General features: G+C 39.2%; 1 protein-coding gene and 1 pseudogene across 1 annotated transcript in view; both read right to left on the bottom strand.

Annotated features, from left to right (window-relative positions):
* MAJIN (membrane anchored junction protein) overlaps positions 1-25,859 on the bottom strand; it is a 26,294-nt gene continuing 435 nt past the window's right edge. Inside the window, exons 2-11 of the mRNA XM_039860167.1 lie at positions 18,972-19,086; positions 11,163-11,208; positions 8,430-8,505; positions 8,124-8,249; positions 7,270-7,301; positions 6,866-6,957; positions 5,599-5,662; positions 1,874-1,946; positions 934-1,051; positions 1-335 (exon numbers count right to left, since the gene is read on the bottom strand). Coding sequence (XP_039716101.1) covers positions 290-335; positions 934-1,051; positions 1,874-1,946; positions 5,599-5,662; positions 6,866-6,957; positions 7,270-7,301; positions 8,124-8,249; positions 8,430-8,505; positions 11,163-11,208; positions 18,972-19,072 — 774 coding nt within the window. The 5' untranslated portion in view covers positions 19,073-19,086 and the 3' untranslated portion in view covers positions 1-289. The remainder of the gene's footprint in view (positions 336-933; positions 1,052-1,873; positions 1,947-5,598; positions 5,663-6,865; positions 6,958-7,269; positions 7,302-8,123; positions 8,250-8,429; positions 8,506-11,162; positions 11,209-18,971; positions 19,087-25,859) is intronic.
* On the bottom strand, positions 12,758-12,876 carry LOC120600932 (uncharacterized; annotated as a pseudogene).

The following is a 25,859-nucleotide window of genomic DNA, read 5'->3' as shown; positions in this document are numbered from 1 at the left end:
CATAAATAATTTATTGTCATTAGGATCCTAAGTGCTGGAGATGAGAGACCTAAACTGGACCTCAAAGCAGTAAAATTCTCAGACTACAGCATTTAGAAAGTTCCATTCTTTTCTTAGTGTTTTAAATTGGGAAAAAAAATCCCTTGTAAAGGGTCAAAGGACAGGACAAACCTACAAGAGGACTCAGAGTTTGGGGCCCTCATTCCCCTCATCTGGAATGTCAGAAGCAGAGGATGGGGTTGGGGGAGTCACGGAGAGAGGACACTTCCCAGTACTGTGTTTGGAAGGCTCACTGGCTGTTCTTTCTGAAGAAATACCGAAACGGGAAGAGAGAGCTGCAAAACAGAAAGCAGAACGGGGTGAGACTCAAGAAGTCCCTTTCCCTCCTCCCAGGTCCCATTAGGGCTCCATGGGCTATGGCATTTTGGGGAACCACTGAATGGAAATTCCAGTCTGGAATGGCATTTGAAAGGTACCCAAATTAGATTACAGTCAGTTGGGGGAATAAGAACTGCAATGGGATGGATGAGCACTAGATACATAAAGGGATTTGCTAACTCTTCTCTGCAAAAAGGACTCTGAAGACACAGCCTAGATTCAGAAGGGAGAATGGAAGCATTCTGGTAACCAAATCACATGAATGACCCAAGTACAATGAGAGTAGTCTCTGTTCAAGCAGTATTTATGGAAACAGGCCCAATGCTGGGCACATTGGGTGGGGCGGGTGGTATAAAAACGAACAAGACATAGTTTTTACTAAACTCACAAGGCCCTTGTGCTCAATCTCATTTCTATTATCTCTCCCGGACAAAATAGAGATTATGCAGGTAATCTGCTTTCTTCTCTAATTTCCCCAAGAGGCTCAATGAGGCAGACTCTGGAGCTATTTCACCCTGGGTCTCAGTTTGATGGCACGAGAGAATTTTGTCCTACCTTAGAAGCCCAAAGAAGCCACTGGTCCCCAGCTCTGTGGGTCCTTTAGGTGAAGGTGGATTGTTTTGCTGCAATGGTGGGATAATCTGCCCTGCTAGGCTGTCCTCCCACTTAGAATCTGCACGAAAAACACTCAGGTAGGGAAAGGTATTAGTCTGTTGGCTGCTTTCATGTGCGTGAAAGGCAGGACACTCAGCCTGAGCCAAGGGCAGCTTCACACCAGGAGTTTTTAAGCCAGACGAATTGTTTGTTTTGACCTTCCCAGCTCAGTAAGATGCTATTCTGACTTCTAAGTATTTTCAAAGTCAGGCCCCTGAGAATTTTATACTGCTCAAGTCCCAGCCACCCACCACAGTTGGTATGTCTTCACACGGAGTGACAACTTGTTGAAGAACCCACTTGCCTACATCCCTGCATCTGTGATAACTGCAATCTACACTAAACCCCCATGCTGGGTAGATCAGCAGTCTGGAAAGGCAACACCTCCACATGCATTCCCAGGCCTTGCTAAGCATCCGTGGCACCTTCGAGAGTAACACTAACTCCCTGAAGGGAAGAGAAGAAACAGCTTCCCAGAGCTTGTCCTCCAACAGGACAGAAGAGTGAAACACTCCCAACTTTTCTGTAAAAGTTATCACCCCGCATGGAAATGCTTTGAAATAGTGGGAACATCAGTTTCGTTCTCAGAAGCACAGTGAGAACATACACTGCCTCCCTTCATTCCTCTTGGGAAATGGGTCGGGGAACATGATGTGGCTTCTATTACTCAAGGGCAGGCCCCCAAACTGAAGGATGGTCAACAGGCACCTCCACGGGAGCGAGGCACATTACCCACTGAGCATGCCCAGACTCAGAGCTTTGTGCTGCTCTACTCATCAGAGAACTAAAAGGGACAAAATGATTATTAAAGAAAAATAAATATGAATTTCCCAGAACCTACCCTGTTCCTGGACATCAGAGATATCAAACGCTGGGGTCTCCTGACATTCCTGCTCGGCTTTTCTTTCACTGTTCTGATAAAAAAAGGTTCAAGAAAGTTTGAATTTTACTCCTATACAGTTTGGTCATCTGAAGGCTATTTACTGGTGAACTGATTTCACATCAGCCCTAGGGCTTCTGACTGCCCAGGCAGGCCCTATATTCCTTCTCTATGACTATCTTTTTGCCATTTCAGCTTCCTAACCACTGTTCTCCTAAGATTAAGAGCTGAGAACAAACCAAGTCAGGTTTAATTTACCATTCCATATTACTGAGCGCTATTAATAAGGACAGAATATTGACGTTTCAGAAATCAAGAAGACCTTAACTTTACCGTGGAGAAATGTATAATCTATGTGGTACAACTGATACACAGACTAAGTATTGTAAGACAGTCTGATAAGACTACCCCACAAGTCTATACAGAGTGCTGTGGTTGAAGAGGAGGACATGACTAGAACGGGTGGCGGTTAGTCAAGGAAGACTTCACGAGGGAAGTACTATTTGAACAGAGCCTTGATGGATGAATAGGATTTTGTCATAACGGGGGCGAGGAGATGGTCAGAAGGGCAGGGCATTTCAGACAAGGACATAATATACAAAGGCTCAGTGGCATTAACAAGTAAATATCATCAGCATGGCTCAAGCTGGACAGCAGAAACGTGACCACAGCATAAGCAGCCAGCACACTACAACGCAATCTTATTATTTCTCCCTGTGCTATCCCTTCATAGAGCTTACTTTGAAGGGGATATCCCACAACCTGGCTCCAAGCCCACATTTCCAGTAGATGCCCTGGTAGCCAGAAACATGGTTCATGTATTTTCTTTGGGAATCTCTGCCAAATGGCCACTCCCACAGAACCAGAGGGCCCAACTTCTCAGCAGTGCTGGGAGTTCTTTGAGCCATTTTGCTGGTGAAGAATTCTATAGCAAGGGGCTACAGACTGTCGAGGTGGGTCTTGGAGGCAGAGGCATGGCAAGCCCCTAGGAAGTTAGGACATAGCCCCCATCCTAAGCATAAACTGATATTTCTGAGATAAGCTTTCCCACCAACTATCAAATTCTAGACCACATAGACAGCCACCTAAGTCACATTCCTATAAAAGTGAAACGGAACTCTGGGAAGGAAGGAGACCATCTCTTACCTCTTCCAGACAGAGTGGAGATGAAATTTAGAGTGCTCAGCTCTGATTTCTACCTTGAGGAAATTATTCTTACAAATTTAATGAAACTATGGTTCGGGGCCTAAGTCTTGCTGCATTAGTCCTGATGAAAGCAGCTAGTAAGGCTGGTAGTGGGAGCCAGAGGGGTGAAAGCCACAGAGCAGAGGCGAAGCCGACCCCTGAACCAGGGGAGAGTCCCCTCACAAGACAGTTTAGCTTTTGTGCTCTCCTGAAATCCTGAGTGAGGTCTTCTCAGGCAAATGTTTTAAGAGAAAAACACTATAGCCTGAAATAAGACTGAGGGTACCATCTGGGACATCCAACAAGACATAATACCCTCAAAATGGGACACAGGTTGTCCTCTGTATGGTTAGGGCTAGATCTGCTTAGAAATGCAGTTCAAGCAGAGGTGCCAAAAAATAAAGTATGTTTCACTTCTGGACCATTCATCTGCTCTCCCTCATTTTGTATCCTTCCAAAGTCTGGATCTCTAGGTCTGGGGCCTGGGGTAACAAAGGGAATGGGTCTGCCCCTCCCCAAAACACCTTTTATGAAACAGAGACCTTATTCAGATACATGCTGTATTCTTCTAAGCTTTCCCCACGTAGGCTCCCAATGTGTTCAGATGTGCATAATCCATACTGACTGTGATTCCACACCCTAACTTCCCTCAAAGGGAAAGAAAATATTAAGCATTGGGCCATAGGAGCAAATTCAATTTTTCCAGCTCAAGTGAGTTATACTGAGAGTCACTGTGATCACTTTAATTTAGGAGAAATCCTCTCTCTGGGAACAGGGTCTACAATGGGGACTATCTTTGGGCTTTGAGTCAAAATCAATAAACATGTTCCTTTTGTTTTGTTTTCTCAGTTTTTTCTAAACCCAGTATCAGGTTGAAAAGGTAATTATGTTGAGTAAGAAACTGTGGGTACTGTTCTTGAGAGAGATGATTTGTCAAACTAAGAATAGGAAGGTACGAAGGGTAGAGAGTGAAAGAAATGTTCCGTTAACAGTAATTATCTTGGTTGTATAAAGCGTCTTTGTTCTCCAGAGTTTCCTGTACTCACTCGTCTTGTACTTTTTCATTTCTTCTTCTTTCCTCTCTAAAGGATGGGAGTATAGAAGAGGGCAACCATCTGCCTAAAATCACTCCACAGGTCAGCTGGCTATGACACAAGGGGCCCTGTAGCCCGCACCTGCCCACACAGGCAGAAATTTAAGTCCCAAAGCATTCACTCTTCCTCCAACTAAACAATAAATCCTAGTAAGAAACCAGATTGTCCGTGTTTGGGTGCACCCTTGCACCTAACACAATGCCTTGCAAACAGGAGACAGGATAATCATTTAGGAATGAAAATCATTTCGCTTTTCTTCTTAAAAAGAACAAACCAAGAAATGAGGGAATTTCTGTAACCTTGAAGGCAGCCGTAAAGCCTTTCATGATCCAGCCCATGCTGACCTCTCCAGTAACATTTCTCAGCACTGCACCCCGAGGTGCACTGGCTTGCAGTCACCAAATACGCTGTACTCTCTCCTCTTGGCCTTAAGGCTTTGAGCTATGTGGAGCTGCTACAGGAACTCCCCTCACTCACATCCACCTGGTCTAGGTGAGGTTCTCTGCAGTCTCCTTGTGCCCTATGCTTCCTGTATTACTGATGGATGCAGAGAGCGCATCTATCAGTAATTGTCTGCCTCGCTTTACACTGTTGGCATTTTTAGGAGAGAGTGTGATATCCCTAGTACTTGGCACAGAGTAGACACAGTAGAAGTTTGTGGAATGAATGTATATGTAAATGTTTGCTTGATAACTGATTGTGTTGTGGGTCCTGGGAGGGAGAGGGAGGTGAGTTGTGTTTGGATGCTTAAGGTCAGAGCTACTTTAAGGAAAGACAGAAGAGAAATTAAGAAAAAGGCATAAATAACAGCTATTTAAAGAGTGGAGGAAAAGAAAAAGGATACTATTGTAGAGACAACTATGGAAAAGAAGCTGCGAAATGGAGGAGTAGCAGGTATATGAATATCTAAATGGGGACTAGACCTCACAAATGGAATCAAGTACTATTGGGGCCACCCCATTCTGCTCTACATGAAGTTTTCTCTTTGCAGTGTCCTGTGCTGATATATGCCTAGCTCATCTGTAAAAACTAAATGTTCCTAGACCCAGAACTCAATGTAGATGGAGACAAGAAGGTTTCTAAAGAGAAAATTCTATATTGGATCCTATCTTGATTCACCAGACCTATTTTCTTATTTCAACTGCAGAGTACAGAAGCAGCTTTTTAAGCTGAGAAGAGAACAACTTTCAACAAAGGATTCATCAATGTGTGCAGTATTATGCAGCCACTTTTGGGGCAGGTTGTGGCAAGGGCAAAATGGTTGAATGTTCTGCAGATGGTGAAACCTGAGAATGAGTTCAGTCAATTCAGTCTGTACTTAGGACCAAGCTGTGCTGGTAACAGGAATCCTGACTTGTAACAGTACAGAACAGCCAAGAGCCTTGAAGCTTCCATTTTGGTACTTACCCTCCTGGTTTCCAGAGGGGGTTTCTTTTTGCTGGGGCTTTGGCTGGAAGCCCCCATCTGGGCCCTGAGGTAGGGGGAAAAACCCAGGAAATGTTACTGGCAGCAGCAACATCACCACATTCAAGCAAACGTGGCTCAAATGAATATTTCAGCAGGTTGTCTATTTTTATACCACTCCTGGCCTGCAGAATAAACTGTGTGGCCAAATTCTCTTTGGGTGCTGCTTTAATTCACAGCAGAATCCCAATTTGAGACATTTAGGGATCTAGGGGTTGAGAAAGAGAAAATGTGATTGACAGCAAGTATCAGTTTTTGAAATACTTGATCATGCATCAAAACCCAGAATAAGGAGATGTGATGCTCCATCTCCATGGAAAATTTAGTCAAATGGAACTGAGCAAAATGTCACAACTCTAAGTACCTTCACATTGAACCTGGCTTGGAAGAGAATTTCCTAACTCTTCACCAACATGTGCGTTTGGAGGGCGTAGGGGTCAGATCCCTCATGGTCTACCTTCACTGTTCCTGGATGTCTTGGAGCCACACAGTACCAGGAAAAGAGCAGCTGCTCTCTGTGAGCCTGGGCTGAAAGCACTTTGGACCAGGGAGCAAACTACACTTTGCATTATCCCAGCATCCCTCTCTGGGTGCTAATAAGAACCGAATTGTCCCCGCCAGAGAATCAAAAGAAACTAAGCAGCCACCACACTAGTGACTTCACCATGTTAGAGACGGGATCAACATTCTCCCTAATATCGCAGCGCCTCACCCAACAACTGATGCATACCCTCTTGCAGACATTTATATTTTAGACTGGACTAACTTTTAAGGTAGAGTTCTGAAGCTTATTGCTCACCAGGTAAAACAGAATCACTGCTTCTTTGTTCTTAATCTTTGAAGGGTCTATGTTCTGTACAACGTTCTAGGACTAGTTCAGTCCTGTGCCTCTGACTGGTTTCCAGCAGTAGGACCACAGTAAGGACTCGCCAAATGTGATCGACTCAACCATATAGTTCTTACTGCATTTCTCCTCAGCCTTCCTCTTAATGAAAAGAAGAATCCTATTTTGCTGAGGAAGGCACTATGTTCAAATTACATTACAAATATCAACTTGCCTCTTTCCCTTAGTCCACCCACTGGAATAAGCAGTTACCAATGAAGCCTTGAGAGAGAAAGTGACTCGCCCAAGAACATGATCGACCAGCAGCAACAGCTGGCAAAGCCTAACCAGGATGTAGGGGTTAGACTCTCTCCCAACACCACTGACCTGCCCAGCCCTGGCCTGCTGGGGGAGCTCGGCGCTTCGATGCATTTTCGCTTCTTCATCATGGCTCCTGCTGCTTTCCTCTCAGTTTGGACCTTTGGAAAGAAACCAGATGCCTGTGACTCCTCTTTTTGCAGAGCTATTCACGGTTGATGAGGGCACAGTGAACTCCCCATCTTTCAGCTGCCAAAGGCAACTTTGTCAGCTTTGCAAGTAAGGGTAGATATTCTGTTACGGAGTCTCAAAAATCTAGCCAAGGAGGAAAAGGTGGTCTTATGTATACAATTCTTATTGGACCTGGGCAGCAACCAAGGTGCAAAATAAGAGGAAGAGACTAGAGCAGGTCATTACGGACAACATGAAGCAGTAAAGGCAATTTTCATTTTATACAGAAAAGGCAAACTTACCAACCCAAGAGGACTGCTGTTTATTGGTTTCCCTACAATAGGAAATTTAAATGTCATAATGGATCAAAACTCTGTTTCACCTAGATTTCTGGCTACCATTTATTTGAGCTGGTCCTAGACAAAAACTTCATGAATGCCCTTGTCCCTTCTGTGTGGTACCACTTTTCCTAGAACTACAGAGTCTTTGAAATCTCTCCTCCCCTATTTTAGAACTATTGTCATCTACAAGCTGAAAATTCAAGGTTTGATTCACACTATATTCTAATGGTATGCCACTTAAAAGGGAGTCCCTACTATGAAACAAAAAAGATGGAACTTCAGGCATCAGTGACAAATTAATTGGGGAGATATTGAGGCAAGGCCTTTGCACCCTTTTTCAAATCAACTGGCAGGTATCTACTTGTCTCTCTATGGGTAAAAACAGTGATGGCCCTTAGAGATTAGAAATTGGGAGCTACCACTTTAAGATACCCCTAAAGTGAAAGTCACTGAATACTCTAAAATATAATAGGTCTCTTTCACTGATTAGTCTAAGTCAGATTTTGTACTTCCCATCTACCAGTATTAATATATTTAATCCTTTTAACAACTCAGCAAGATAGGTACTATTATTATTCTTCACCATTTCACAAATGAGGCATACAAGATTTAAAAACTTATCTAAGGTCACACAGTTATTAAGTGGCAAAGCCACCAGGATTTGAACGGAGTAGTCTGGCTTGGAGCACTTGCTCCTGACCTCTACACTGTCTGGCTGACCATTTTGCCCTAGTTAGCTCATGCTGCTAACCTCACGGACGTTTGACCTTCCCCTTTTTCTTCTCCACTGCCCATACTTCCATTATTCCACTTACCAGGTGACAGATTTTCATGAACCCATTTTATCTCCACGTATAGAGTGAAAACAAATGGATATGGGACCAAGACGAGTTCCCCATGTTTGAATTTCAGGTGAGACACTCTCTCCCACTTGCTTTTATCTGGGACATGGTGCTAAGGATTGAGGAAAGAAGTCAGTACAAATCCCTGAGTACTGTTTTAGGGATAAGACACTTTCTCCTTTCTCTGACCTACCCTCCAAACTGTGTTTGGGTTTGCTCCTTCCATCTGAATCTACGATGCGAGTTGTAGCTCATTCCTAGCCAGAAATGAAAGGATACAGGGAAATACAACGAAGTGTTCTGTAGCAAACGGTTGCAGATTGTCCAAGTTTCCCAAGACCACACGAATGGAATCCTGAAAAAAATATTTGAAATGACTTTAATCCTGTCTAGTCTCAGCCAATCTTTCCATTTATACTTGTCACTGTTTTTCATATATCCTATATTCTTCTATTAAAGCTGAACTATTTACTGTTCCCTGAACATGCCTTCTTCTCTATTTCTATGCTCTTGCATAGTCTGTTTCCTCTGCCTGAAATGCCCTTTCCACCCATTAGCATATTTTACCTATCCTGTAAGGCAGGCGTTCCCAACCTGTCCTGGTACCAGTCTGTGGCCTGTTAGGAACCAGGCTGCACAGCAGGAGGTGAGCAAAGCTTCATCTGTATTTGCAGCCGTTCCCCAGTGCTAGCATCACCACCTCAGCTCCACCTCGGATCATCAGGCATTAGACTCTCATTTGGCTAGTTTCTGGTGCCAAAAAATTTGAGGACCACTGCTGTAAGGTATAGTTCAAAAGCCATCTCTTTCAGAAAAATTTCTTTGATTCTCCAAGTTGTAATTAATGGTTAGTCTCAACTTCACAGTGTTAGCTTTGAGCCTTCACTACGTTCTACATGAGTTGTGAAGTTTTATTTTTCTTACTGCAAAAGGTCCTTGAGGTAGAATATATATCTGATTTATTTTAGTATCCCTTCTATGGTATCTACCATAATGGATGATGCGTAACAGGTCTCCAATAAACATATATTGAATGAATGAGTAATACTGGTATTTACTGATAGCTATTTTGCCTTTTCTTAAATCAAACCTTTTCTTCTACTCTTTTTAAATCTAAATTGATTAATCTCTAATTAACTTATGCTTATTAGTGTATACTAATTAAATGATATGGTATTATAAAAAGACTACTGGATTTCTATGGGAAAATCAGAATTTCAATCCTAGCGTCATTTCCTCTAAGCTTCATTTTCCTAATATTTAGGCTCAATGAAGGCAATAACTGTGTCTTGTTTATCTTTGTATTCTCTGTACTAGCATAGTATCTAGTTTATAATTTTAATAGTTAATATTTATTGAGTAATCACTATGACAAGAATTATTGTTTTGATACATGTTAATTAATTTAACACTCACAAAAACCCTATGAGATCGATAATGCTATTATCTCCATCTTACAGATGAGGAAACTGAGACAAAGAAAGGTGAAATAATTTATTCAAGGTAACATAGCTAGTAACAGTGGAGCCAAGATATGAACCCAGGCAGTGGGGTTCCAGAGCTGACATTCTTAACAATTAGGCTATACTGTCTATCAAAAAATGTTTTATTTTTTTAACATTTTATTTATTTTTTTCCCACTCCCCCTCCCCTCTGGTAACAAAAAAATGTTTTATAAATGAAAGAGAATAATGACTGCCTCAAAAATAATAAAAGAAAAAGAACATATAAAAAGTACTTCGAAAACTTCAATATGATTATAAATATATATAAATGCTCTCTAGCTATCATTTATTGAGCTACTGTGTGGCAGGCATTGCACACATCTATTTCTAATCCTCACTACTATCTTCAAACACAGGCATTATTTATCAACCTCATTGATAGGTAAAGAAACAGACTCAGAGAAGGCAGGTCACTTGCCCAAAGCCATTTTGTGAAGGCGGAACGAGAATTCAAATCCAAGTTTGACTGGCCTTAAAGTCTATGCTCGCTCCACTTTACTATGCTGCCTTGAGCTTTTCTCTGCCCCAATTAACTGAAGCAAAGTAAAATAAATTCTGCTCTACTCACAATTAAAATAAGCAGAAAATTATCATGATCCTATATTGTCATTTACAATGATGTCTCTGCAAGATCCTAATGTACGTTTCAACACTTAGCCAAAGAGCCACAGGTACCCTTAAGGATATGATTCAAATTTTTGGTTTCATAGTTTTGTGTTTGTGTATTTAATTGTGTTTGCATTCTTTGAAGTGTGGTAGCATTTTGTCTTCATAAATCACTGAGTTGTGAAGTTCAAAGAGAATAAGCTAGTTTGATATTTATTTATGAACGAGGCAATTAAGACCCAGAGAGATAAATGATTTGCTGAAGGTCGCACAGCTAATTAGTGGCTCAGGCAGGACTGGAATCCAGGGCCCTAATCCCAGAACTCTAATCCCTTGCCCAGTGCTTTTACAGATTTACAAAAATCCACCTGCTCAGTTTTCTTTCTGTGAGAAGACCTAAAGCTAAAGGAGCTGAGTAGAAAAGGAATGAAAATGAAGTGGGAAGAAAGCAATTGCAAATGTTTCCAATTAAAATGAAAACAGCAGCCTTGTCTGTGTATTTACAATTGAGTTTCCTGAACGTCAAGTACCAGGCAGTGGTTGAAGTGATGAGGTTTCCCAGAGCCCTGGAGGGCCGCATTCCCTCCCAGTCCTCCGGAAGCTTTCTCCATGCCAGCTGCCACAAAAGAGAGCTTCCCATGGCTGGGAACTCTGGTAGAAACAAAATAACTCTCAGCCTCAAAGGTGCTGACACTTCAACTAGGAAAACTGAGAAAGGATACAGGCTTTAATTTCCCTGGAAATTGGTAAAATTTCTTTGCAGAGGAAATGTGGCAGGGAAAAGCCAAGTAATCAAGTGGACGTTGTGACTCGGTTGGTGAGAAATAATTAAAATGTGGATGTGGATGCATCTTTGGCTTAAAGAATAACTTTCCCAGAAGTTGTCAGTGTCTTTCCCTACCTCCAGCTCCTGGACGATGACTTCTTTATCTTCTGTATCTTCCCCCCTAGAAGGTATATAGACAAGAGATAAGTAAACCAAGAAGGAAAGCTCTGGAGACAGCTGACTCGACTGTTAAGAGACAGCAGATAGTAGAACAAAAATGACACTTCTACTGAGCTAAAGAAACATGACTAAATAAGAATTGTGTGTGGTGACCCAGTGCTCAATGGAGGAAGTGACCACCTAGGTGGTATGGTCTGAGAATTGGTACAAGGCTACATACCAAAATATCTTCTCCACTAACTTGCCAAGAACTGAAATTCCCACTGTGAAAGTTAATAATTTGTTAGACCATTTGTACTCAAGTGTAGTCTGATAACCCCTAGGAGTCCTCAAGACCCTTTCGAGTGGTCTCCAAGGGCAAAACTATTTTCATAATAATACTAAGATGTTATTTGTTATTTGCCTTTTTCACTGTTAACATTTGTAATCATTAGTGCAAAAACAATGGTGGGCAAAACTGCTGGTGTCTTAGCACAAATCTACCCAGTTGCACTAAACCGTACTAGCAGTTATAGTAATCTTTACTGCCACACAGGAAAAAAAAATCCAGCTTCACTTAATATCCTTGAGGAAACAGTAAAAAATTAATAATTTTATAAAATCTTGACACTTGAATACATGTCTTTTATTATGTGATAAAACGGGAAGTATGCATCAAGCACTTCTGCGGCATATCCAAATAAAACAGTGTCTTGGAAAAAAGCACTTGTGGGACTGTTTAAGTTGCAAACTGAACTGGCTGCTCTTCTCAGGGAACAGTGTTTTATTTGAATAATCGGTTGACACACAAACCGTGGTTGTTAATCAGAGTTGGTAATGTGACATTTTCTCAAAAAATAAACAGTGAGCTTATCAATTCAAGTATTTGTTGTCCATTGACAACAACTGATAGTATTTGTTGTCAATGACAAATTTGGGGATTTCAAGCAAAATTCTGTATTTTGGAAAACTCCTGTCCATCACTGTGAGGTTGACAAGTTCCAAATACTTAAACACTTTCTGATAAGACTGGTAGTGATATTAGTCAATGTGATTTCTTAATATTGTACAGGCATACCTTATTTTATTGTGCTTCACAGATGTTGCCTTTTTTACAAATTGAAGGCAAAACTCTCCATCAGCAAAAAGATTACAACTTGCTTAACTCACTTCATTGTGATAATCTGAAACAGAACCTGCAATATCGCCGAGCTATGCCTGTATAATGAAATGTGTTGACATTTGGATGATCTGCCTAAGTCAGTGAACCAAACTTTCCCAAATATCCAATGAAATGCATCATGTTTCAAAATCATCCTACGTAGGATTCATTCAAAGAATAAGATAGACCAATAAATTTTAATGTAGCAGAGTTCAAAAGAGTTCACTGATACAATTTCAGATTCCAGATTGCAACTAACCTTTAGAAAACGATCACTAAAAAAAAAACCCACCAAACAACTACCACTTGTCAAGTTTTGATGTAGGGTCAAAGAATAATATCCACAATGTTCTGATTTAGGATATTACTCTCAACTACAAATCTATGTGAAGTTAGATTTTTTTTTTTAAGCCTACAGCACCTGGTCTTCCTAGGTGATCTCCCATTCAAGTACTAATCAGGCCCGACTCTGCTCAGTTTCTGAGATCAGATGAGATTGGGCATGTTCAGGATAGCATGGCCATAGACAAGGCTAGATTTTTAAATATAATTCAACCTCCCAAAAAATCACAACAGACTGAATGCAAAAGCAGATATAATAATCTAGCAATCTTCTATTAAACCAGACATTAACGAGATTTATAGAAATTTAAAATGAAGTCAATCTTCTCATTAAATTTTTTGTTTTGGAAAATACAGTTATTTTTAATAAAAATGTGTTAACATTTAATGGATACATTATTATTTTAAAATTAATGCATTTTAAAATTGTGGAAAAATATAACCCCAAATTTGCCATTTTAACCATTTTAAGGTATATACCTCAGTGGTATTAATCACATTCACAACCATGGTGTGCAACCATCACCACTTTCTATTTCCGAAGCTTATCTTCTCAAACAGAAACACTGTACTTATTAAACAATAACTCCCCATTCTCCTCCACCCAGCCCCTACTTTGTCTCTTTGAGTTTTCCTATTCTAATTTTTCATATAAATGGAATCATACTATATTTGTCCTTTTGTTACTGGCTTATTTCCTTAGCATAATATTTTCAAAGTTCATCCATGTTGTACATGTATCAGAATTTGATTCCTTTTGTAATTTCTTTTTATGGCTGAATAATATTCCATTGTGTATATGTATATACCACATATATAACCACATTTTATTTATCTGTTCACCTACTAATGGACACTTGGGTTATTTCCACTTTCTGGCTATTGTGAGTAATGCTGCTATGAACAGTGTTGTATAAGCATGTTTAAGTTCATGTTTTCAATTCCTTTGGCTATATACCTAGGAGTGAAATTGCTGGGTCTTATAGTAATTCTATGCTTATCTTTTTGAGTAACTGCCAAACTATTTTACATAGCGGCTGCACCATTTTATGTTCCCATCAGTGATGTATGAGGGTTCCAATTTCTCCACATCCTTGCCAACAACTGTTTTTTCATTAAAAAAAAAAAATTTATAGGTGCGAAGTGGTATCTCATTGTGGTTTTGATTTGCCTTTCCCTCATGACTAATGTTATTGAGCATGTTTTCATGTGCTTACTGGTCACTCATATATCTTATTTGGAGAAATGTCTATTAAAGTCCTTTGCCCATTTTTTTAAATGGGTTGTTTGTCTTTTTACTGATGAGTTGTGTTCTTTATATGGTCTGGATATTAAACTCTTTCAGACATGATTTGCAAATATCTTCTCACATTTGTGGGTTGCCTTTTCATTCTGTTGATAGTTTCCTTTGATGCAAAATTCTAAAAAATTAATAAGTCCAATTTATCTAATTTCTTTTGTTGTCTGTGCCTTAGCATTATATTTAATAAACTATTGTCAATTCCAAAGTCATGAAGATTTGCCCCTATGTTTTCTTCAAAGAGTTTTATACTTTTAGCTCTTAAATTTAGGTCATCGATCCATTTTCAGTTACCTTTTGTGTACTGTATACAAAAAATGAGGGTCTAACTTCATTCTTCTGCATGTGGATATCAAGTCTTCTCAGACCATTTGTTTAAGAGACTGTTCTTAAATGACTCAATGAGTATAAGGGCCTAATACTCAAAATATACAAAGAATTCATACAACTCAACAATAAAATAACAAACGATCCAATTAAAAAATGGGCACGGGACCTGAACAGACACTTCTCCCAAGAAGACATACAAACAGCCAACAAACATATGAAAAGATGTGCAACTTTACTAGCTATTAGGGAAATGCAAATCAAAACCACAATGAGATACCAGTAACCTCACACCTGTTAGAATGGCCATCATCAACAAGACAAGTAATAACGAGTGTTGAAGAGGTTGTGAAGAAAAAGGAACACTTATACATTACCAATGTAAATTGGTACAGCCACTATGGAAAACAGTATGGAGCCTCCTCGCAAAATTAAGAATAGAATTACCATATGACCCAGCAATTCTTCTTCTGGGTATTTACCCACAAAATTTGAAAACATTATCCACAAAGATATGTTCACCCCAATGTTCATAGTGGCATTATTCATGCTGGCCGAGACATGGAAACAAATGAAGTGTCCTTCAATAGATAACTGCATAAAGAAGATGTGGTACCTATATACTATGGAATATTACTCAGCCATAAGGAAAGATAAAATACTGCCATTTGTAAAAACGTGGATGGATCTTCAGATTATCATGCTAAGTGAAACAGGTCAGACAGGAAAAGTTGAGAATCATATTTCACTTACGTGTGAAATATAAAACTGAAAGCAACAAACAAACATGACAAACAGAGACTCATAGACATGGACAGAGGATTAGTGGTTACCAGAGGGAAGGCAGGGAGGGGGAGGTAGGTAAGGGTAAAGGGGGTTAAATATGTGGTGATGGAAGGAAATTTAACTTTGGGTGGTGAACACACAATGCAATACATATATGACGTATTATTGAATTGTACTCTTGAAACCTATATGATTTTATTAACCAATGTCACTCCGATAATTTTAATTTAAAAAAGGGACTGTTCTTTCTCCATTGAATGTTCTTGGCATTCTAGTCAAAAATTGACCATAGATGTGAGGGTTTATTTCTGGGTCCTCAATTCTATTCTATTGGTTTATATCTCTGTCCTTATGTTAGTACCATATTTTTCTTTACAATGAAAATTTTTCATATTTATTTATTTACTTATAACTGGTATATACTGTTCACATCTATATTTCAAGTTTAGAAATGCATACTTATAAGCAGCAATACAAAATATTCATGAAGAATGCATAATCTCTGAAAATTATGAAAACATCCCTGCTACTAATATGCTTCTAAATACAAAACTATCATATTGTTACTCTGTGTAGTAAGAGAAGTTCATTTTCCAGATAAAATTCAGTATGTAGATGTGAAGGGTATACAGTGTTTGTTTGTTTGTTTTTTTAATCTATTAGTCATCTGGGATCCATAAGTATGTAAAACCTCAGAGAGGAGGGTCCACAAAGGAACCAGGGTTGTTTTATGGCATCCAGTTAAGCCAAAGCTGGGAATGCCTCTGGGTTATCTAGGTCAGGAGCAGAAGCACTTGTCAGTCCTGCTGCCACAGTCTGGATATCCAACACACCCATGGCCACCTCTCCTCTCCTGCCATCACGTCCTGAGCAGCAAAGGTCTCCAAAATTGAGACGATATACCATTTGCCGACTTCCAGAAACGATGGTCCATAGCCGAATCTTCAGTGTGAGCCTCTTCACTCTTAGACTTATGAAGAACAAATACCTTCGTCCACTGCCTGTTGGCATCTTCATTAGGTTTTGGATATTAAATTATACTTTTGCCCAGTCCTTATTTTGAACAGCTTTCCACTAATTCAAAGTCATTTCTTTTGGACCCTCTTCCTTTATTTCTGCAACTTTGTTCTCCTTATTTTCAGTGTCTGCAAGTGGATGCTCTTCACCTTCAGGTATTTCCTCAGTCACATTTGATTGCTCCAAATCAGTTAATCCATCTTCGACAGTTCCCCACTTGTAAGATCTGCTACCTCCACATTTGTACTCATGCTTCAGGCCAGATCTATCACTTCCACTATGCCTATCAAATTTACGTTTGTCACGAGAATCAAATCCATCTCCTGGACCCATTGCATGTCCATGGCCTCCTCAACTTCTTCCAAGACTACCATGGCCTTGGATAGGCCAGTCAATAATCTATCAACTGAAAATTCTCCTCCTTCACCCTTTTCTTCAAGTGGCTTTTCAAATTGTCATTCATGAGGTGGTTGCCTTTGAGGTCTCCTGTCAATCATTTTCTCTTCACTCTGAAGTTGTTGATCAGGTTTTCTTCCAACATATCTTATTCCTTCTTTCTTAAGCACCACAGATGGCTGCGTCTGTTTTCTTGTCAACCATGCCTACAGTGAGAAGCAGCAGGTTCTTGCAATCTTTCTGGGATTTTTCACACAGCTGTTTGCCTGCCACATTGGAGTTGGTCTGGGCTGTGACTTGAGCTGTGTTCTTGCCCCCAAGGCCCCCAATGTCACCCTAGCTAGCTTCTTTTTTGTTCTTCTCTGCTGCCTTCAACACCTGAAAAGAGACTGATTCATTGTCAAATAACTGGTAAAATCAGTTGGTGACCATGCAGCCGAAGCCTTCTGTAAATGCCCAGGAATGATGGTGGCTCGGGGGTGCGTTCCTCCACATATTGCAGTGGGCTGCGCTAAGCCAAGAGCACCTGCTTCAGCTCTTCCTACAAGATGACTGGCAAAAAGTTTTCATATTTAGAATTAGCCAGCTGAATTCAGTTTAGATGATCCCGATTTTTTTTGGCAATATCCAAAGCATCATAGTCAGGAGCCAGTCAAATACATGCCTTCTTCTCTCTTATCAGACCTGATAAGGGTGTTGACCTTGACCATATCAATGTCATGGAGCTTCTTCACAGCCTGTTTGAGCTGCTGATTGCTGGTCTCAACATCTGCAATGAACACAAGTGTATTGCTGTCTTCTATCTACCTCATGGCTGACTTGGTAGTCAGGGGGAACTTGATGATGGCAAAGTAGTCAAGCTTGTTTCTCCTGAGGGTGCTCTTCCAAGCATATTTGGGTTGCCTTTGGAAACACAGTATTTTGGGCCATCAGAAGTGGGTGACATGTAGATCTTTGTTGTTGTGGCTGTGGACACCTTTCAGCACTGTTTTCTTTGCCTTCGAGATGTTTTCTTTGGCTTCAGCTTTGGGAGGGGTATAGGATTTCTTCTTCACTTTCAGTGTTATCTTTATGAAAAGCACCAGTACTACATTTTTTTTTTTTTTATTACTTGTAGCTTTGTAGTAAGCTTTTAAACTGAAAAGATCATTTTTGCCTTTTGGGGATCTCTTGAAAGTCCATATGAATTTTAGGATGGGTTTCTCTATCTCTGAAAAAGAATGCCAATAGGATTTTCATAGGGATTGCACTGAATCTGTTGATTGCTTTTAGTACTGTTGTCATTTTAACAATTTTAAGTCTTCCAATTCATGAACACAGGATGTCTCTTACTTTAGGTCTTCCTTAATTTCTTTCAGAAATTGTCTGTAGTTTTTTTTCTTCAGTGTGCAATTCTTACAAATTCCTTGGCTAAATTTATTGCTAAGTATATTTTTATTTTTTAATGCTATTGTAAATGGAACTCTTAATTTTTCTTTTCAGATTGTTGCTAGTGTATATAAATACAACTGATTTTTCACATGTTGATTTTGTATCCTGCAACTTTGCTGAATTTATTGACCAGCTGTAACAGTTTTTTTGTGTGGCTTCTTTAGGATTTCCTACATATAAGATCATGTCATCTGCAAACAGATAGTTTCTCTTCTTCCTTTCCAATTTGTATGCATTGTATTTCTTTTTCTTGACTAATTGCTCTGGCTAGAACTCCAAAACTATGTTGAAAGTAGACATCCTTGTCTTGTTTCTGATCTTAAGGAAAAAGCTTTAAGTTTTTCACCATTTGACTATGATCTTAGCTGTGGGTTTTCAATATGTGGCCTTTATAAAGCTGAGGAAGTTACCCTCTATTCCTAGTTTATTGAGTGTTTTTATCATGAAAGAGTGCTGGATTTGGTCAAATGTTTTTTTCTGCAGCTATTGATACAATCACACATTTTTTTCCTCTTCATTCTATTAATGTGGTATATTACAGTGATTAGTTTTTGTATGTTGAACCATCCTTGCATTCTGGAGTAAATCCCAGGAGTGTAAACAATACCACATTTCTTAATTTTTTAAAAAATGTAGTTATTTTAAATAAGATATGTTATTTGTTAACATTTAATGATATATTAATTTTTAATTAATGTTATATTAATTTTTCTGGCTTAATTTTTATATGATAAATATTGACGAGTATAACCTATATAATCAAAAACTTTGAGATACTCAATAATTTCAAAATCACAAAGGGGTACACTGCCTCAAAGGGATCCACCGCTTCAAAGGTATGCCATCACTAATTTAGAAACTTACATGAATAATAATATATGGAATATACAATACCTGGGGAAAAAAGTCCTACAGTATACTACTTCAGCCAGTCTCATGGACTGGGTGAAGGCAGAGAAGGGATGACTGTAGGAATGCATTAATCTGTGTTTGCAAAGGTTACCCCTCCCAGCTTTAAAATTACCTGATGCTTTTGCCATATCTGATTTTGAATTTATACACACTGGATCCTGCATGAAGAAATCTCGTCTCTGGAAATGGGTAGGTGAAGGGTTTTAAACTCATTGCTCCTAAACAACCTAAATAAAGTAGAAATAGCACAGAATTATTATAAAGCTAAAAATGGCTCATATGTATGAGAAAGAAAGCTTGCCTAATCTCAATCTTCATAATAAGCCTATGAGATAAGTAGTATAAATCTGATAGATGAAGAAACTGAGGCACTGACAGATGAAGTAACTTTCCTACAGCTTTGAATGTTAGAAATAGGATTAAAACTGAGGAAGTATAAATCCAGACTTGATGCTCTTAACCACTTTTCTACCCTGCTTCCTGGGGTTATTAAGAAGAAAAGACAAAATAATATAAAATCATTTTTGTAAGTACTAAAATATTACACACACATAAAGGTCTATTTTCATTATTCTTTCCTCCATGTTACCCTGATACCATTTCTACTCGGCAGTGAAAACTCTTGTATGATGGAGTCAGAAGATCTATGTGCCCAAAGAATGGAATTTCCCATAATTTCCAAAGTTCAAGGCTGGGGCTGCCAGTAAAGAGATATCCTAGTGTTTGATCTTGGTTGCCCAGGATTAAAATGACAGGAGGTTTGAGCCAGAGTCCAGGAGACTATTTAGACTAGAATTGCAGTCAAAAGTGAAAAGACAAGTTGGTGCCAACTGCAAAGTTAACAGAGGGGAAATATTGTTCATATCCTAAGAAAAATCTTGCTGATTCCTAATGCCCAAGGCATAGCAAGAACCCAGGCTAGATTCGATGGTATTTTTGGTGCTAGATGACTTTTAGACAAGGAGTCCACCTGGTAAGACTTAGGCTGTTGACACAAAAATTTAGCTCTCAATAATTCAGAGGGTTCTTCTAAAATACAGTCATCGCTCCCCAGAGACTGAGGGTTGGGGGCAACACAGCAAAGGAAATGAAGGACATTTGCTGGAAATGATAATCCAGAGAGGAAATTTCACGTGCTGTGCTACAGCTCGCTGTTTGAAAGAAGTTAAAACAGCCTGTTCTAGATGGGGCCTGTTCCTGTTAATTGCTGACTGCCCACTTCAGAAACAAACATCACACCCTAATTACCTCATTTGAAAATAGGGATTAGACAGACTAATCCAAAACAACCATATAGTAGTAGTGGTTCAAAGATTTCACAAGGTTATTTTCCAGCATGAGCACTGCAGTCATGGTGACATTATGTCCCTGTAACTATTATTAAGTTGATGGGACTTGCAGATGAAGGGTCAGACTATCAAACCATTTTTAGATGATCACAAAATATGATGGCTGTAAAACATAAGAAGAAAAGTTATAGGGAATATGGGATATTCCCTATACACAAGACATAAGATTTGGAATTGGAGGACCAAGGCTTAAGTCCTAGCTCTGTCTCTTATTAATCATTAGACCCTGAACAAGTCACTTAGCCTGTTCATTTCTCAGTTTTTCATCTATGAATGAGGATCTCACCTACCTGGGAACTGTTGTGGACATTAAATGAGATAATACTATAAAAGAGTACTTTATAAATTCTAAAGTATTATATAAACATTAGCTGTCTTGATATATTTGAAGAGTTTCTCTTTTAATGCTTCACTAGAAAAGCAAATTGAAGAGAAGAAAAGTGATTAGTTTTAATCTCAGTGCAAAATCTGACAAATCTCAATCAAGAATCTTTCCTTAGGTGGCTCCATAGTGTAGTGGTTAGCATATCTGCTTTACACGCAGAAGGTCCTGGGTTCATGCGCCAGATGGAGCCATGAACCATACCCTGGGTGCACCAGGCCCTGGGTGCACCAGGGGTGCCAGGCCCTGGGGGTACACCACTAGCAGGTGTGAGGAGATGCCCCGCCTTCAGAGATTCAGTTCTTAAGGGGAGACAGCAACATTCATAGGCCAGAGTGGAAGTGTGTGTGGGGGGGATTAAAAGAGGGGAGAAAGAATCTTTCTTTGAAAATCCCCAATAATTAAACTTAAATAACACATTGGCACTGATGTTTTTAGTAATTTGTTTCACATAAAGAAACATTTGGGTCAGTGCATAGAACCTGAAGCAGGTCTTAATGCTATTGAGGAGAATGATATTGACTATTGAGGTGTAAGGAGATGATAAAGAACTATTGTCACTAAATATATTTGGTGCTATTTGATGGGGAAATTCTCCACAGTGTTAAAGAATAAAAGAGCTTCCATAAGCGTTTATTCAAAATACATTTACTGAGGAGAACTAACATTACAAGCTCTGTGACCACTAAATGAGTGTGAGCAACAAAATAAGGAAATCCCACTGATGCTATAAGAATCCAACACCCAAGTTTTGGAACTGAGATTGAGGACAGATGACCAGCTCCTCATTCCACTTTCATAAGTCCTTGGCTAGTCTCAGAGGTCTGCCCACCTTTGCTGAAGTAGGTTCAAACTCTCCAAAAGTGTATTTCCAACTAGAGATCTATGGTTGCCTATAGCTAGAAGTGCCCTTTGTTTTATAAAGGACAAGAGAGAAGTGACTTCACTAAAGAAAATAACTTCCACAAGTTCACATAACTCAGAATGGAACCAGGATTAGCCCCCGAAAGACAGATTCCTTTGGCCCATACATTTTCCATTACAATACATCATCCAGTCAGTGATTTAATTAAACTGTAACAAAAATCAAAAAGTCACTCTTATAACTTTGGATGACTCAAGGTAAAACTCAATCTGGGTACAAAGGTATCATATCAAAATGTAAGAATTTCTGATTAAAAGTTCTTAGAATTATATTTTGGGGTGTAAAGAGGTTACATTCAGATTTGTCTTTAGGTTCTATTTTCAAAAGTAACTATTCTGTTTCTTACCTTGCCGGGTGATTATGATGGTTAAAATAATGCATGTATAATTGCTTATTGTAGTGCTCTACACATAGGTTACTCAATGAAGAATAGCCTTTTTAAAAATAAAGTGTTAAAAGGTGGGACAGGAAGAGACTGATCTGATCTAAGACTACATGCTTATTGATGTCATTCTCTTTCTCATTAGGTTTCTTTCTACTCTTTCTGGAAAGACATAATCTTTAAAATGCTATTGGCATTTATTCAAGAATAGATCTGCCCTTGGAACTGTGTCAAATTTTGTTTTGTTTTGTTTGGGAGGGGAAGACTAACTAAACCTCCTAACAAAGAGGTAGAAACATGCTCTGAAATGAAATCAAAAGGCCTTAGTGGACAACTCCATAGACCCAGAAACGTGTCTAAGTCAACCTCTTAAGTTACTCTTTGCACCTAAGTGCCTCTTCCACTTCCAACTTAGCCATCCTAAAAGCTAATGGAGAAACTACTTTGGTCAATAGGTCCAGAACTGTGCTCCTTATTATGGGAAAGCAACAGAATTGTACATTATCTTACACGCTGCCCAGTAGTTGTGGCTTGTTACATGATCCATTTATTTGCAGTCGCATTACACTGAATTCCCTACAGCACTCTAAAAATCTTACCAACCCCAGGAAACCAAAAAGCATTTGGATGTAAAACTGTAGGCAATGAAGAATATTTTATTTTTCGGTTACACCTTTGGGTGAATTGCCCTGAAGCAGTACATGTAAGGAAGAAGATTAAAAAAACAAAATGCATGAGTAATTTCAGAAGGGCAAAAGGTAGAGAGAATATCCTGAGCTAGAGAGAAAAGAATGTCTTTTAAAATTTTGAGCTATGAACTCTGAGTTCTTGATGTACATATCTCAAGGGTCTTAGTGATAGAAGACAGGTACAGAAAAGTGTGAAAAGAAGCCTTCTAAAATATATAGCTTTGTTCTTGGCATGAAACAATGGTAGATTCTGAAGAAATTAAGTTAATAAGAAAACTAAATTACTTTTTATAAAAAAGCAAATTTCATACAGGAAATCTGAAATATTTTACTAACTTTAATTCAATTCTGGTGAGATATTGGGGAGATAAGAATTGTATTCATGAAGTTCACAAAAAGATATACCTGAGTAGAGATCATTTAATTTGGCTAAGGTCACACATCAAGGGCAAGACTAAAACTCAAATGTATTGCTAAAGCAAGAAAATCCGGCTGAATGAAGGGTGTCAAGAATGTAGTTACCTTATAAACTGGTCTAGTCTCAACATTAGCCTCAATTTTTTTCATTTTACCACTTAAGCATAGCTCTAAAATAACAGAATTAGGCAATATTGCTTAGTATAAAACACTGTACTTTGAGAGACTATCAAACCATAGGGATCTGAGGGTGAAGAGGCCTTAGCAAAAAAAGGAGGACGAGGAAGAAGGAAGAAGAGGAGGAGGAGGGGAAAAACACATATTTATAATAAAGCATTTTCAATTTATACAATGCTTTACTATCCCTATCTCAGAAGATCCAAAAACTTCTATTGAAGTAGACGGCAGATTCAGCTAACTTACACTCCATGCTAACTGCTCTTTAAATATTTACCTAGTTTCTCTCAAAATTGTGTTCATTCAACATTCATTCATTCATTCAGCTCACAAATATTTACATGTCTACTATGTTCCAGAAACTAAGTGCTGGAAATAAAGTGGAGAAGAATAAAAACTTGGTCCCTGTCTACAAAGAGATTACAAATAATTTTAAGTGCAACAACTGCTACAAAAAATAGGGGTAATATGGGACATGTTACATTGAATCCTAACATAGGATGGAAGTCAGAGAAGCCCACTCTAAGTAAGTGACTCCTATTTGAAGGATGAGTATGAGTTAGAGACGTTCAAATGGAGAGTGGGTGTGGGATCTAGGGTGGGTACAGGAAACAGCAGACGCGAGAGTCCTCAGTTGGGAGCAGCACTTCAATTTCAAGAGAGAGAAGTACAGTAACCTGGAAATAGTGCACAATAAGGACAGTTGTATGAGATAAAACTGTAAGTGAGTTAGCATACATGTGAGAGCCTACTGTGATCAGGCACTGTTCTGAGTACTGAGAGAGTGGGTAAAAAGAGAAATATAATCCCGTCTTTAAGGGCTTACACTTCAGGAGGCATGGAGAGCAACAATAAACACAGAAGTAAATAAATGTAATTTGAAATATTCTAAGTACTATGTAGAAAATAAAACAGAGTTTTGTAGTAGTGAATGGGAGGTTGCTTTAGCAAGGGTTGCCAGAAAGGCCTTTCAGAAGAGATAAAAACTGAGTTGAGGCCTTCATGGAAAGTGAAACAATTGTGCAAAGTCAAGCGGAAAAGAATTCCAAGCAGAAAAACACAGCAAGCCCAGATGCCCTGTGATGGGTAGATTAAGGGACAGAAAGGTCAGTGTGACTGGAACACAGAGAATGAAGACAGAACAGCGGGAGATGAAGTCAGAGAGATAGGCGGGAGCCAGATCACATAAGGCCTGTAGACCATTGTAAAGAATTCAGATTTTATGCTGAGAGTTTTATAAAGAGGCATGAAATGGTTTATACTTTAAAAATATCACTCTGACTGATGAGAGGAAGATGAACTGTTAAGAGGACAAGGGTAGAAGCTGAAAACCCAGTTAGGAAGCTTTTGTAGTAGTCTAGGAGAAAAATGCTGCTGATTTGGACTTTGTAGTCTTAGTGAATAGCTGAATTTTAGACTGATGGACTAGATGTGGGAATCAAAGATGATGCTTGACTTCAGCCTTTGCTGTAGGTGGATACTGGTATTACTCTTACCGAGATGAGGAAAGATGCTAGAGAAAAAGATTTGTGAAGAAAAATCAATAGTTTTGTTTTGGTTAAGTCTGAGAAGCCTATTAAGACATCCCCATGGATATGCTGAGGGGGTGGTCTCCTAATGTGCAAAGGATGGAAACTAGGATGGAAATATAAATTTGAGTCATCAGTGTTTAGATGGCATTTGAAGCTATTGGGATGGATAAGATCATCTAGGGAGAAAGCATAGAGAAGGGATGAGGGCCTTCCTTACAGGCCAGGCTATGGATTGTGCAGTCTATCCTAAAAGCAATAGGAAGGCACTGAAAGGTATAATAAAGAAATGATATGATCACATAGTTGTGAGTTAGGGAAAAAAAACAAAAACAAACCTCTGGTTGTAATGTGGGAAATAATCGGGAACAAGAGCAAATAGAAGAGGACCAGGTAGGAGATTCCTGTGGTTCCAGGCAGAAGCTGATAATAGCCTGGTCTACAGTGATGAAAACAGGAGATGAAGAGAAACGGACTGGTTTGGAAAATACCTAGAAAGAAGTCTACTCTTAATTTGGTGACTTGATGGGGCGAGGGACAAACAAGGATGATTCCTGGTTGCCTGAAATAGGATAAAAAACAAAAGTGCTACTTCCTGAAAAAAGGAGCCCTGGAAAGTAAGTTTTTGAGGTAAAGATGTTGAGTCCTTGTTTGGACATGCTCAATTCTGAGGTGTCTATGAGATATCCAAAGAGAGAGTCTACATAGGCTGTTGGATATTGTGGTAGATATGCACTACCTGCAAATATGCAGAGGAAGGCACGAAAGATCAAAAAGTCAAGGATATACAGCAAAGTATACCTGCTTGAACCTTTCTGTCCACGTTCCCAGATGCCGAGATTCAAGCACCTGAGGCGCTGAGCAGATATCTCACTGAGCGCCATGATTCCAAGTTACTCCTTAGATTAAATCAGGCACTTGAAAGTCAGGAACTCATTCCCATCATTAAGACATGTGACAAGAAATGCTTCAATAGAAGAAGTCTTGTTTTACTGGCAACTGCTAGGCCTGGGTTAGATAGAGGGTGGGTACAGATGTGAACGAACACTTTTGTTATCGAGAAAAGTTTTTTTGTTGTTGTTTTTTTTTTTTAAAGAAGGTTGGGAGTGGGGAGCTGGGGGCCTCGGAAGACTGGAGCCACAGGCAGCAT

This window comes from Pteropus medius, unplaced genomic scaffold (genome assembly GCF_902729225.1).
Source record: "Pteropus medius unplaced genomic scaffold, Ma_sr-lr_union100, whole genome shotgun sequence".
NCBI classification, from domain to species: Eukaryota; Metazoa; Chordata; class Mammalia; order Chiroptera; family Pteropodidae; genus Pteropus; species Pteropus medius.
The sequence above is the reverse complement of the archived record's forward strand: the minus strand, read 5'-3'. Positions and strand labels throughout refer to the sequence as shown.